General features: G+C 37.3%; 1 protein-coding gene across 1 annotated transcript; it reads left to right on the forward strand.

Annotated features, from left to right (window-relative positions):
- Positions 1–889: 889 nt before the first annotated feature.
- CLBA1 (clathrin binding box of aftiphilin containing 1) lies at positions 890–14,660 on the forward strand. Its single transcript, XM_070931592.1, has 5 exons — positions 890–1,525; positions 3,500–3,648; positions 7,399–7,528; positions 10,725–10,835; positions 14,493–14,660. The coding sequence occupies exons 1-5, from the start codon at positions 1,049–1,051 to the stop codon at positions 14,658–14,660; spliced, it is 1,035 nt and encodes a 344-aa protein (XP_070787693.1). The 5' UTR covers positions 890–1,048.
- The last annotated feature ends 31 nt before the right edge of the window (positions 14,661–14,691 follow it).

The following is a 14,691-nucleotide window of genomic DNA, read 5'->3' on the forward strand; positions in this document are numbered from 1 at the left end:
CATATTTTTTAAGTTGCTTTAATTTTAAATTGCTAAATTATGGGTTTTTAATACGGGGGTGTTTTAACTGTGGGCCAAATTAATTTAATTGGTTTTTTAATATTGTTTTAATTTTTGTATTTTCTGTATTTTATCTGCTGGCTGTTCACCGCCCCGAGTCCTTTGGGAGAAGGGCGGTATACAAAATAAATAAATAAATAAATAAATAAATAAATAAATAAATAAATAATAATAATAATAATAATAATAATAATAATAATAATAATAATAATAATAATAATAATAATAATAATATATGTAGTCCTAGATTTATGGCCATTTGTATAATGACTGTTTGAGGTTAGAACAGTGCTGGAAAAGGTGACTTGTAATTGGTCCTCACATTTATGACTGTTGCAGCATCCCCACAGTTATGTAATCAGAATTTGAGCACTTGGCAACTGTCATGTATTTATGATTTTATGATGGTTGAAGCATCCCTCAGTCATATTATTGCCATTTACAACCTTCCCAGAGGACTTCAAACATGCAAACAGCATGATTCACTTAACAATCATGGTAAAAAAATGGTAAAATTGAATATGACTCATTTCATGCCTTTATCACTTAATGGAAATTCTGCTCCGAGTTGTGATGGTAAGTCAAGGACTACTTGCAAAGCAAGTTGCATAGACCTGGGCTTCTGTAGGTTAAGGCTTAAAAAAAAAAGCTTTTAAGCACGTTGGAATTTATTTGACAAAGCATGAACATTTCTCTTGCCTGACAGCTTATCTTTTGTGAACCTTACTCACCTTATTATCAGGGGTCTTCATTTATAACCCTTCTTTTGCAGACTGAAATCTGGATTTGCTTCAAAACTGAAAACAGGCATTGTTGATGGCTTAGGAGATACCAAAGGCATGCTGGTTTGCTTAGCAACATTACTGCAAACTATTCGAGATACAATGAAGTGTTTCACTGTACCTTCCTAATGTTAATGGCTTTATTGTATCCCAATAACATTTTTGTTGATGTTAATAAGTGACTCCTCCCTGCTACAACAGCTAAAATGCAAGGGCAGAATTTACTGCAAATGAATAGTAGTGTGGAAGGCGAAAACCAGTCATGTTTAAAAGCGCTCTCTACAGAGAAATATGCCATCTCACCAAGTGAATACAGCTGTAGAACCGGAAGCCATTACTTAAACCAAAATGGAAATCTGGATGCATCCCTAGAAATGGAACTGGTTCAGGAAAAAACTCACAGCAAGAGGGATGATGGAACAATTGATGAAGGATCACTGGAGACGCCTCAGGATATCAACACAGTGGAATCCAGCAATACTTGGGGTGATTTTGAAGGTTTCAGTGAGGTCAAGCTGGTGAACTTAAGTAACATTCCAGAACCTTTGGAGAAGATAAATGGAAAGGTATCACATACAAACGGTATGGATATCAGTGACACTCCTTCCACTACCTCATTCAGACAAGTCCTTTCCAAAGCAGTTGGATACGAAAAAGAAACAGTTGCTAAAACTACAATGAAGGTAAATATTGATAAGACCAATCAATTTTTCTGATTGGCTCCCTTTCTTTTTCCTCATATTTAACACTGTATAATACTGCTCTTAATTTTCTATAATACATTATTTGTCATAGCACTAAGGCAGCGTATTAGTTCATGATGCTGTTAAGCGTTATCTGTTTGTTTGTTTTTTTACTTTTCTGCATAGCTCGCATAGCACAACCAAGCTAAGTATGATAAATTATTGTTCTTCCTTAATCTGGAAAATATACATAAACTCATATGTATGCAGGTAGTCCTTGAATTAGGGCTGTAATATAGGATGCTCATTATGGTTGCTAGTCATGAGGGTCATTAAATGAGTCATCCATGTGAACACGTTTGCCCCTTTACTTAATGACCTTTACCCCTGCTCTCCCAAAGGCTGTTGCAGAGCATAGGACCTGAGGCAGGGTGGGTTTCAAAACTCGACGCTACCAGTTTGCTCGTGGGTGTGCGCTTGTGGGTGCAGGAGAGTGGGCGGAGCCTCCCACCTCCTCTGCTACCGGTTTGCCCAATCCTGGGCGAACCGATAGCAACCCACCACTGGGCCTCAGGGTTGGGAAGGCCTAGGATTAGGCCGTCTCACCTGCCCTGGGTCTCTCAAGACCTCCCTCACCCTCTGGAGATACCCTGTACTCCACTTCCCACCCCTTGGGATCCCTGCAGGCCTTGGGCTTGCTTCTCACCCAGGGAAGCCCCAGGCTGGCTGCAGAAGCTGCTGGTACCGCTTGCAGGCCTTGGGCTTACTTCCCACGCAGCCCCTCAGGACTTGCAGGAGTCAGCCTGTTCCTCAATCAGCTCCAAGGTTTGATAGCACCCAGCTTAGCTTTCTGTTTTTGCAGCTTTTGAGAGAGACGCCCAGATGATCTGATGTGAAGTTCAGCTTTCCTACAGAGGCAGCCTCGTGCTAGTCTGCAAGCATGTGCTCTTCTCGCAGTAACTTGGAAGCCTCTGTTTTTAAGAAAAAAAGGAGTCTCCTTAAAATGGAACCCCTTAAAAATGGATCCCCCTAAAGGATTCCAAGAATAGCACCTACTTATGAGGCTACCATTAGGCCACCCCTTGCTGAAGGATCCCTGTGTGGAATTTGTTAACTTCTCAGCTACATTCTGAGTCAAAGACATGACACTTTTCTCCATAACTCTAATACCTTTTTCCAGAGAATTAGGCTTTCCTTGGTGTATATGCGAAATTAGGGTTTTTAGCCCCATTGTACATTACACAAACTTATACTGAATTTTGCATCTGGAAGTATGCTTGTTTTTTTCTAAAATCCAAGATGTCCTTGAGTATAATAAGGAGAAATGAGAAGTCTTTTCTTAGTAAAACTGTAGTAGAAACAAAGCCTAGTGGAATAAAGCATAGAAATATAAAAATTAGTTTGGTGGCAAATGAAGGAAAAGTAGAGAAGGTGAAAAGGAAAAATGATGCCAAAATCCTAGCAGTGAAACCAATTAATTGTACACTACTTATTCCTTAGTAAAATACCAGGAATGTAAGTTTGTCAAGTTGAGCCTGATTTATAAACACTGTTGGTTGTGGTTCTATGGTAAAAATAATTGGTTACATATAAGAATTTTTGCTGAAAAATACAGCACCTGGTATAGAGGGTTATTTTGTAAAGCAGGGGCCATTAGATGAGAATGTGACTAAAATATTTCTATAGCATCCTACATTTTGCTGAAGAATGAGAAACTTAAGTTAATGCTGGATTGTTGGCCCCATGGTACATTAGATTTTTGGGATTTTTCCCCCTCTCCTGAATAGTTAATTGGGAATCCACATGACTTTTAAATCTTTGAAATGAGTCTAAAGTTCACTGTTGCAGATTTGCAAAAGAAAGTATCCTATGGAGAAGTAGGAATAACCTCTAGGTTTTAAACTTAATTAGACTTTGTTTTGCCTCTGTATAAATCAACATGCTGCTGCATTCTTGCACTATATACTTCTTTAGGTTGTCATCAGATCTGAAGAGACTGTTAAACAGAGTTTTCCTGAAATCCCAGTACCACAATGTTTGGGTAAAATAAGTACATTGAAGCAAGTGCTTCACCCAGAAAGACAAGATGCAGACATTCCTGAATGTACAGAGAAACAAGCTTGGTAAGATTTGTTTTGTCATTGATAATGCATGCATTTATAGAAGAAGATCAGTCTTCTGAAGATGCCAGTAAATGTAGTATTAGGACAAGAATTTAAAATTAGGACATTTTAAACTCATTTAAAAACTGGAAGATGGTGTTTTGTTTATTTACTGTTATTTCAGACATTTCTTTCTCAAAGCTGCTTCCATAATGAAGTAAGGGTCTGCTCTCTGTCTTAAAAACTAAATAGAAAAGTCACACAAGCCAGAATAAAGTAGAGAGTTATCTGAATATGTTACTGGTTTCCTACAGAGCCAATTTTTCTTCACTTGTATTCTTGCTGGAAAACAACAGGATTGTATCCTGCCTTTATTATTTTTTACAAATAACTCAAGGCAGCACACAATAGCCAAACAACCTTCCTCCTCCTATTTTCCCCACGACAACAACCCTGTGAGGTAGATTAGGCTGAGGGAATGACTGCCTCAAAGTCACCCAGCTCCGTAGCTGGTATATAAGCTTGAAGTGTGTTGTCCTCCAACTTTCTAGTTTCCAGGTGACCCTCAATAGGAGTAGAGCATTGTATCTTACAATAATACTCTCTACAAATACCGTACTCCTTTTCTGGCCAATGGACGAATGGTCAATATTGTCTTGATCAAATGGCAATATTTTTATTAGATTGACTCTGAGCTGAAGAAGCTTCTTGGATGAGAAGCGAAACGTCTTCAAAAAACCCCCAGAAAGTCCAGTTGTCTCTTGAAAAAGCACCTTTGGAAGACTCATCAGTACAGTTGTAGTGCAGTACTCAACTGCTTTGAAACTCATTGAATTTGGTACTTGACACATATTGACGTGAAAATTTTGTCCAGGTACTCATCGTTTGTTTGGTACTCGATGCACAAGCTAGAACTTGTCAGTGTCAGCTGCCTTGCGACACATTATTCTTTATGGGAAAAATGTGTTCAGTACTCATTGTTTTTGGTACTCATCGCGCCCCATGGAACCAATGAACAATGAGTATTGAGGTACTGTAGTTGGGGGTATACTTTTTCAAAAATAATGTTTCAGTTATACAAATTATAAAACGATGTCTTTATTTGTCTTTTTTATCCAGTATACATTCTAAAATTATTCCTAGTTTTTAAAAACCATTTAGTTTTTCCTTTATGTCTGTTTCCTATAATTTGTTCATTTTACTTATAATGCAGAGAATCTTAAATAAATTATCTAAGTTATCTTTTAAACAGGAAAAATCAGTTGCGGCTGGTCCTTTTGTTACTTATTGGATTCATACGCTGTTGAGATAGATTTGCCTAGCAATCAAGGAGATTGAGAGAGGGTACCTGAAGTCATAGCTGCATCAGTGAGGGTTCAGTTTGAATATGTGCAAGCCTCTCCTTTATTATGTCCTTTTAAAATATAAATTATTACTATTAGCATACGATATTAGCATTATAACTGTCCTCATGTTTTTTATTTATTGTTTTGTTTGATTAAATATGCTGAGGAGCTCCAAAGGTTTCATGCTATTTTTGGGATTATTAGTTGTCTTAATAAATATATTGCCTTTATACAGATATCAAACTTTTTAAACTAGCAACTACCATACATGGTTATTTTTTGTTTTTGTGAGATTAAACAGTATTTCTCTTGATTGCATGTTAGCTTTGCATCTGTTGCAGGTGTCAGTGGTAGCCAGTTTACACTAATGATTGATTCCCAGCTAGCAGATTCCTCTGATCAGGACATTTCTCTGATTCTTCATAAGGGAAACTTTGCTGGAAAACTCCTAATTTACTTTAGTATCATCTGAATTGTGTCACCTGTTTGTAGAAGAGAATATAATTATTTCCAAAATACTAGTTAAACTGTGCCCTGATTACACCAAGTAGATATACTTCTTGGGCCGCAGCGGCACAGTGGTTAGAATGCAGTATTGCAGGCTACTTCTGCTGACTGCCGCCTGCCTACAATTTGGCAGTTCGAATCTCACCAGGCTCAAGGTTGACTCAGCCTTACATTCTTCCGAGGTCGGTAAAATGAGGAGCCAGATTGTTGGGGGCAATATGCTGACTCTGTAAAGCACTTTGAGAGGGCTATAAAGCACTGTGAAGTGGCATATAAATCTAAGTGCTATTGTTATTGTTATTGGGCATTGATATTTTCTGAAAATAATTTAAAATCAGATATTAAAATTCTAGTTGTAGCTATAGACATCTTCAAAGTATTTGCACTTTCCTGCCAAATATAGAACTTCCACTCTCCATTCCTTCAAAGGCTTTAGATTAGAGTTTTGCAGTTGTAAACTTGTAATGTTCCATTTCAGTTCACTTTCTTGAAAGTAGAAACAGTACTTTTTTATTTTTCTAAATTGCACAGTGATGGATAAGGCAAGTATTTGAAATAAACTATTTAACATGTAATCATTCATAAATCATTTGATGAGTCAAGCGTTTTTAACTGATAAAATAGACTGGAAATAGCCATCTAAATCAATAGTTATTTTTAAGCGTATCAAGAAAGTTGTTTACTATGCTGGCATTATGTATCTTTATTTAGGTAAAATAGTATCATTCTATGGGTACAGTAATGATCCTTACTAATTACCCAATTGGTTTAAAAGAAGAAAAGGCTTCAAGAAACAGATTCCCCAGATTAATTAGCTAAAAACTATAAAGGATATCCAAACAGTTGCTGGAAGTATAAAGCCCTAATAGGAACCTTTTACCACCTTTGGTGAATGTGCAAAAGAGCTAAAAAATATTGGATTGACATTATTAATGTAATTTAAAAAATTTTGAAAATTAATCTACAATTCAGACCTAAAACTTTTTTTATTAGGCTTTATGTATAAAAATGGGAGGGGGGCGGAGAGGGAAAGAGAGGAAATCACATGGTGTTTTGTTGTATATGATAAAAACATCTGACTTTTACATCCCCAGCATTGGGAAGATCCTATGATATGCACAATATAGGAATGGCTAATAGAGATGACAGAATTGGCAACAATAGCTAGTTTAATGGCCCTCATGAGAGAAAAATCACTGAAGTTCATCTGTAGTTGGAAGCCTTTTGTGAAGTGTTTGCAGAAATTGGAGAAAAATAAAATTTTGACATGGATTTGATGATTGTTAAAATTTACAAAGAGAATTCCCATCCACCCCTTTTTTTTGGAGAGGCGTATGGACATTATATTATAATTTTAAACTAAGAATTAAAAAAAGAAAGAAACAGGATGTTGATTATCTTTGCCAGGAATGAATATATTGATTTAATTGGGATTGTATGTCATCAAGAATAATTTCTAAGATACTGTAAACTAAAATAAATTCATATGTAGGCAAAGAAACAGACACACAAGCATCGTCTTAATATTTACTTACTTGTTTCAAAAGCAACAAACCCCAAATAATAGATCCATATATTTGTATTGGTTTTATGTTACTTTGTCTTAGTTTTCCCAAGATTACTAAGAATTTCAGAATCTTATATTCCTTTATAAAATTGGATTTGTTGAAAGGGGCTTTATGTCTGATTATTTTTTAAGTAACATAGAATGAAATATTAAGTTTGGTGTCAAAAATGGATGGTCTTTTGATTTAGTTAATCATGATCTGTGTCTTTTGTTTAGTAAGAGCTCATATACCCAATATATAACTAAGCATGGGCAATATGTTTGCTATCTTTATAGAGCTGATCTGAAATGCAAACAAGAAATATGGTGGATGTTTACCTTGTATTAATCTGAATTGTGTTTCCTTTAAAGCCTTGACTCAGCAAATTTATGGAAAACTCTTACTCAGTGCAATAGCCCTTCTGATTTAAGATGCCATCGAAATGAATTTCATTGTCAAGAAAATCTTTTAGCTGTGCTTGGAATCAATGCTAATCAAAAGGTAGTGTTCAGTAATACTTTCTAGAACAGTCATAGTATTTGTGTTTAATCTTAATAGATACTATGCTGTAAGGCTACTGTTCAACATTTCACTTGTTAGAAAATATCATGTATGTATGTTTCCATAGATTTACAGAACTAAAACATGAAAGTTTTATCAGGCTTCTTTGCTTTTTTACAAAATGAATCCTAGAATTTGTTGATAGTTCAACAAGAGCTCAAAAATTGATGGTTGAGGGTAGGAACTTTGTGTTCCTCTCAAAAAAGTAGAAGTCTAGACAGCTGGTGTTATTTATTGAACTGTGTGGTGGCAGAGCTAACGCATCAGGTGAAAGATCAGAGGTCTCAGGCCTTTGCTTGTAGACACTCTGAGTCTACATACAGTCATACATTGCTCCTTCTCCTAAAATTATGTATAAAAATTACTGCATAATTTGGATTCAAATGAAATGAAAATGATCTGATCTGATACCCCAAATAACATAGAGGGTTAGTAAATTTATAAAAAAAACTTCTAAAAGCTAAGGAATTTTATTCTTTTTTTAAACCGATTTCCCCCTTGTTCATGTTTACATAGCAGTCTTTCTATCCTCATTTAATCTTCAGTGAAGAGATACATGGAATGTAGAGAAAAGTAAGGTTTTACACTTAGGCAAGAAAAACCAAATGTACAGGTACAGATTAGGTGAAACCTAGCTCAATAGCAGTAACTGAGAGCAATCTTGGAGTCCTAGTGGACAGTCATTTAAATATGAGTCAGCAGTGTGCGGTAGCAGCCAAAAAAGCCAATGCAGTCCTAGGTGACATTAACAGAGGGATAGAATCAAGATCATGTGAAGTAGTGCTTTATAAAGCCTTAGTAAGATCACACTTAAAATATAATACATCCAGTTTTGGTTGCCATATTATAAAAAAAGAAAAAAACATGCAGAGACTCTGGAAAGAGTGCAGAAAAGAACAACAAAGATGATTGGGGGGGGGGGCTGGAGGTTAAAACAGATTAAGCATGGTTTCAGGAATTGGGTATCTCTAATCTAGTGAAAAAAGGACTAGTGGTGACATGATAGCAATGTTCCAATATTTGAGGGGCTGCCACAAAGAAGAGGGGGTTATCTTATTTTCCAAAGCACCAGAAGGCAAGACAAGAAGTAATGGAAACTAATCAAGGAGAGAAGCAACCTAGAACTAAGGAGAAATTTCCTAACAGTGAGAACTATCAGCCAGTGGAACAGTTTGCCTTCAGAAGTTGTGGGTGCTCTACCACTGGAGGTTTTTAAGAAGAGTTTGGACAACCATTTGTCTGAAATGGTATAGCAGAGTGTTGGACTAGAAGACCTCCAAGGTCCCTTCCAATTCTGTTATTTTGTTATTCAAAAGATGTTTGTCTATGTAACACCACTATTTTCAGAAATTGGGTGAGATTTCAATTACTTTTAAAGTGTTTGTAGTTATCTCTGTATCTATATGTCCTGTCTTGGTCCACAGGCTCACAAACACTAGTAAGATTTGCAAACTTTACTAGCAAGTTTTCAAATAAGCAGCAAAGGAAATGAGCACGCAAGCACATACAGAAAAAGAAATCACGTCCCCCAAAGTCCACTAGGCTTGTCTCGAACAAGGGACAGCAGAGACAAAAGTGGTCCGATGAAGCCCAAGGGTCCAAATGTCATAGAGTTGTCAGCCAGTCTGGGACAGAGTCACAGTCACAAGATTTCAAGATGTAAGCAAGGCACACAGAGACACTAGGTTAATAAACCGTCAACTGAGGGCTTGAGCTTGCTGCTCTTCTTAAAGAGAAGCAACCCTGATGTTGCTCATTTGAAAGAGCGAGATTCCTTTCTTGCAGGAAGCCTCACAGTTCGCCTTTCCTCTGCTCTCCGCACAGTGAGATCTTGCTCTGGGGAGGGTGTAGCAATTCAGATTTCTCATCTTCCAAGACCAGCAGCTGAGACTCCTGGTTACTAGGCAGCACAGTCCTCTCCCTGCAATTGCCCAAGAGGCAGTTCATCTGGTAATTCTGGCTGCTTGCTGTCTGTTTCCTCATCAGAGTCTGAGCTAGTCATGACACTATAAAGCTTTATAGGGCTTAGGAGCTGGGTGCCTTTGGGACCACCTGTGCCCAATGTTATCTGCCTATTCAATACAATCAGAGGGCTCAGTGTGTTCTCCTAGAGAGTAGTCTTATCAGAACCCCAAAAACAATTTCTATTGCTGCTTCTCTCCCAAAAAATAGCACTCTCCAGTTCTTTTGGAATTTAGGAAGGACATTAAAATCTGGTTGTTCTAAGAAGCTACTAGGGAATGATGTGGATATCATCTGCTTGCAGTGTGTTTAAAACAGTGTGATTAGCAGGTTAAATTAACAGGAATATTTACTCATCATGAATGCTACTGTACCACGGCAAACATTTGCTGGTGTAGTTTCTCATGGTACAGTAGTGATCATTGAATATTGCTGTTGTTTAACCTGCTAGAGATGTATATATGTTACAAATTTTATTTATTATTAGATTTTTATCTCACTTTTGTTTTTGGTCAGCTCAAGGCAGTGTACAGTATGTATATAATATTCACACCTCTCCTTTTGCCCCTTAACAACAATTTTGTGACATGGTTGGGCTGAGAAACTGACCCAAAGTCATTTAATTGGCTTTCATGTCTGAAGGAAGAGAAGACGCCATCTTCTGGTTTCTAGTCCAGTTCTAGCAGTTGTGTTTTGTGCATGTAAAATTATATATGAATTCAGCCCTTATGCTGTAATGTAATATAGGAATGCACTTGGAGAAAAACTGAAATTTTTGCTATTTTCCTAAAAATATAAAGCAGAGCAAAATAAAACCTTTCTAAGAAGATCACTTGGGAAATAATTTTATTTATAAAAATGATTGGATGTCAGACTCCAAGATCCAGAGCAGATTTTACTTTAAATTGCCACTGATGCAATTGTGTCTCTGGTTTCCCCTTTTTGTAATCTAATGAAATTTTCTGTACTTCCCAATGTTGCAATTGTGCAGATACTTCCTGCCTGGGCTTTACAACATTATGAAATTCACAATGGCAGTGCTTCAGCTTGAAGGTTCTAGTTTATAGGGCCCAATATAGGATCAATCTAATATCAAGATGTTTCACACAATGCATTATACAATAAAGTCACGGTTTTAAATAAAGTTCTGTACATGATGGTTCTTGTTTATTAGGCTGTTCCAGAATTTAAGGGCAGCATTTTGGAAAAAACTAACAGAGAAAATGAAGATTCCAGTGTTGACAAATTCAACCTTAGCACTTGTAAAGCACTAATTCAAACTAAGGTAAGAATAGGAATGAAATGAGCTTGTTTGTTCATATGTTGCTTCTGTTTTTAAAAATGCATTGGCATATAAGTATGGATTAACACTAGGCCAGCGGTTCTCAACCTGGGGGTCGCGACCCCTTTGGGGGTTGAACAGCCATTTCACAGGGGTCGCCAAAGCCCTCTCTCGCCCCCCCCACGCCTTCACTCACCCTCACTCTCTGCTCTGTTGGATCGCCGGCTGTTCGCTTACCCCGCCCACTCCCAATCTATTGCTGCCTCCTAGTCCCAGCTGATGGCTAGAGGAAAAAAAACTGTTTAAATTCTTGCCGCGGGGCTTCAAAGGGCCGCCCTATAGCCAGTGGTGGGATTCTGCCGGTTCTAGGGGGTTCAGCCGAACCATTTGTTAAATTGCTGGCTTGCCCCGCCCCTCCGCACCACTATTTATTGCCAATAAATAGTGGTGGGCGAGGGGCGGGCGAGCCAGCAATTTAACAAATGGTTCGGTGTTTTTTTGTAATTTTATTGGCCCGCGGAGCTTCAGTATAGGCTAATTAGCCCTTGATTAGATCGGCTCCCGACTCTCAGCTGATTTGGTCTCAGCTGTTTTGCGGAGGGTTCTGCTGCTTCCTTGCAAAGAGTCCTGGAGCAGATGTTTTTTCCCCTAGCTATGCTGAAAAACGAAACCGAAACTAAAGCAGGCTGTTGGCTTTGCTGTTGCTGCAACGTTGAAAAATTAGCCAGGCAGATTTCTTTTCTTTTTCCTCACCAAAAAAGGTAGGTGCAAACAATGGGAAATTTAGGGAAAAAGAGGAGAGTTCAAGATTTTAAAACACAAAAGAAAAAAAGCTCTATTTAACTAGGGAATTGTAATAATTGAGATACTATTAATTGTATATTGTGTTGAAAGCAGAAATGGTTAAGTTGTGGTTTGAAGGAATATATGGGGGAAATTATTTGGTTTATTATTATTGGTAAATATAATTAATTGATTTGTAAGAAATTGGATTGCATGGAAATAATTGGAATATTCATGTTCATATTGATTAATATATAAAAAGGTAGTTATATAACTAATTGATTTATATTAAAATGTTGAATTTATATTAAACAACTGTAATATTACATAATTAACCAATGTGAGGATGGATATAAAAATAGATGACAATGGGAAGGGGTATAATATAGAACAGAAAGGAAAAATTGAATTTGATTAAGATTAGAGATGAGGATGAAGGGTAATATTGGTTTTTTACAAAAATAGATGAGGAATAAATATGGCAAAAAGGAAATATAGAAATTGTAAATTTAATTGAAATGACTAAACACTGTTTAAATTTGTGAACCGGCCAAATACTCTGTTCAAAGAAAATACATTGTATGTTTGTATGTGTGTTTCTAATTATTGTTATTTATTCATATTTGTTCTCTTTTATTCTTTAAAGTTTAAAAATTCATTCTTTATCTTAATATCTTTATATTTGTTTGGGGTTGGCTTTCTTCCCTTTCATCTTTTTTATTGTGCAGCAATCTTTCTCCTCAAACCTACCACCTCTCTCTTTTCTTTCCTTCTTACTTTCTCTTCCTCCCCCTCTTCTTCTCCTCCCTACTTCCTCTTCCTTTCTCCTTCTCCTCTCTTCCTCCCTCTCTTACCCTCACTCCTACTCTAATTTCCCTTCCCTTTCTTCATCCCTCTCTATTGCTGTATCTTTTTATGCATAAGGACTACTCAGTGGGCTGAAAAAGTTATTTCTGACTGGTCCTCGCACTTTTGATCAGTCCTCGAACTTACGACTGTCCTCACATTTTACCTTTTTGCCCTATCTTGTCACCATGGTGAAGAGAAGCAGTTGTGAAATGAGTGACATGGTTGTTAAGAATGCTACAATGGGCATAAATGATGACCAGTCATAAGTGCGAAGACCGGTCAAAAGTGCGAGGACCTGTCAGAAATCACTTTTTTCAGCCCTCTGGGTAGTCCTTTTGTGCACATGGACTACTCAGAGGGCTGAAAAAGTTATTTTTGACTGGTCCTCGCACTTTTGACCAGATCTCGAATTTACGACTATCCTCACATTTTACATTTTTTGCCTTATCTTATCACCCATGGTGAAAAGAAGCAGTTGTGAAATGAGTGACATGGTTGTTAAGAATGCTGCACGGCCATAAATGTGAGGATGGTCATAAGTGTGAGGACCAGTCAAAAGTGTGAGGACCTGTCAGAAATGACTTTTTTCAGCCCTCTGAGTAGTCCCTATACACATAGCCATGGCCACCCGGTCACATGACCAGCTAACCACGCCCACCTAGTCACATGACCTCCAAGCCACACCCACAAAATAAGCCACGCCCACAGAACCGGTAGTAAAAAAATTTAGAACCCACCCCTGGTTGGGGGTCACCATAACATGAGGAACTGTATTAAAGGGTCGCGGCATTAGGAAGGTTAAGAACCACTGCACTAGGCAAATAGTCAAGCAGAAAGATCCCTAATCAAGGAATACCATAATCAAGGAACTACCAAAGAGAAAACCACATTCCCAACAACGTTTGCAGGACAAGTTATTGTATATAAACAGGAAGCAAACTCCATTCATTCACACTGATAATGTTTGCTAATGAAACAATTGCAAATAAACCACTAAGTTGAGAGACCACCAAGGACTCCACTTATATTAGAAGCCTAAAATATAAAAAACATTTTTATGTTTTCTGGAGTTTTCTGGAATTTCTTTTATCTGTGCTACAGAGACTTGGTTTTAACAGTCAAAAATTATATTGATTCTGGTGGCTGAATCACATATCACTCACTTCTTAGAGGGAGCAATAGAAAACATTTCACTGGTTATCTTGATAGTCTAACAGCCCGCTTTTATAAGTTAAGCTTTACTAAAGCTCTCTAGGAACTATGGGTAAATATCTGATTTGATTTGGGCTTTAGGGCCATTTTCATGATCTAAATTGTAGGACATACTTGAGACTCTTATTGTAAATTTGATTCTCTTTTATCTTGTCTCACTTATCTGTAACTTGTAACACTTTGTGAAGTCAGTTGGAAATTCTACTAGAACAGAATAAGGATAATTGTGGACACTTGACTGAGAGAAAAGAGAGTATACACACACACACACACACACACACACCTGTTCTATTGTATTTGGCAATTAGTATGTTTCAGATAATCAAAAGCCCAGTTTTAAGGATCCTTCAATTATTCAATGAAATTTGGTGTAAGTGAATATAGAATAGGTACGTTTGTATTCTCAGGAAAAAAAAACTTGGGATGGGATATTTCTTAGGATCAGGGGTGAAATCTACCAGGTTCTGACAGGTTCTGGAGAACAGGTAGCGGAAATTTTGAATAGTTCGGAGAACCAGCAAATACCACCTCTGGCTGGTCGCAGAGTGGGGTGGGAATGGAGATATCCTTCCCCCAGGAGTGGGGAGGGAATGGGGATTTTGCAGTGTTCTTCCCCTACCATGCCCACCAAGCCACACCACACCCACCAAGCCATGCCCACAAAACCGGTAGTAAAAAAATTTGAATTTCACCACTGTTTAGGATGAATTTGTTATCAAACTATTATTAGCAGCAGATCTATGTCAAATATATATGTATATATGCTGGTGTGTAATAGTTCAATAGTACTCAGTTACTTTCTTTTGTTTTGTACAGCTGTCTGTATCTCCTGAGCCAAGACAGAATCATCTGTTTACTTACAACTTGTTCCTGAAGAAGACTCCGTCCAGTGCAAACATGCAATATATAACAGTTTCACAAAAAAAGAGATTTTTTACTGCACAAAGTTTAAGGATGAAAATGTTTAGCAGTAATGTTTGCTAATGGAAATGTTTGCCATTGTATCACTTTTTTA

The sequence above is a fragment of the Pituophis catenifer genome, unplaced genomic scaffold (genome assembly GCF_029215685.1).
Source record: "Pituophis catenifer annectens isolate HBS135680 unplaced genomic scaffold, rPitCat1.0.hap2 SCAF_1, whole genome shotgun sequence".
Classification (NCBI taxonomy): domain Eukaryota; kingdom Metazoa; phylum Chordata; class Lepidosauria; order Squamata; family Colubridae; genus Pituophis; species Pituophis catenifer.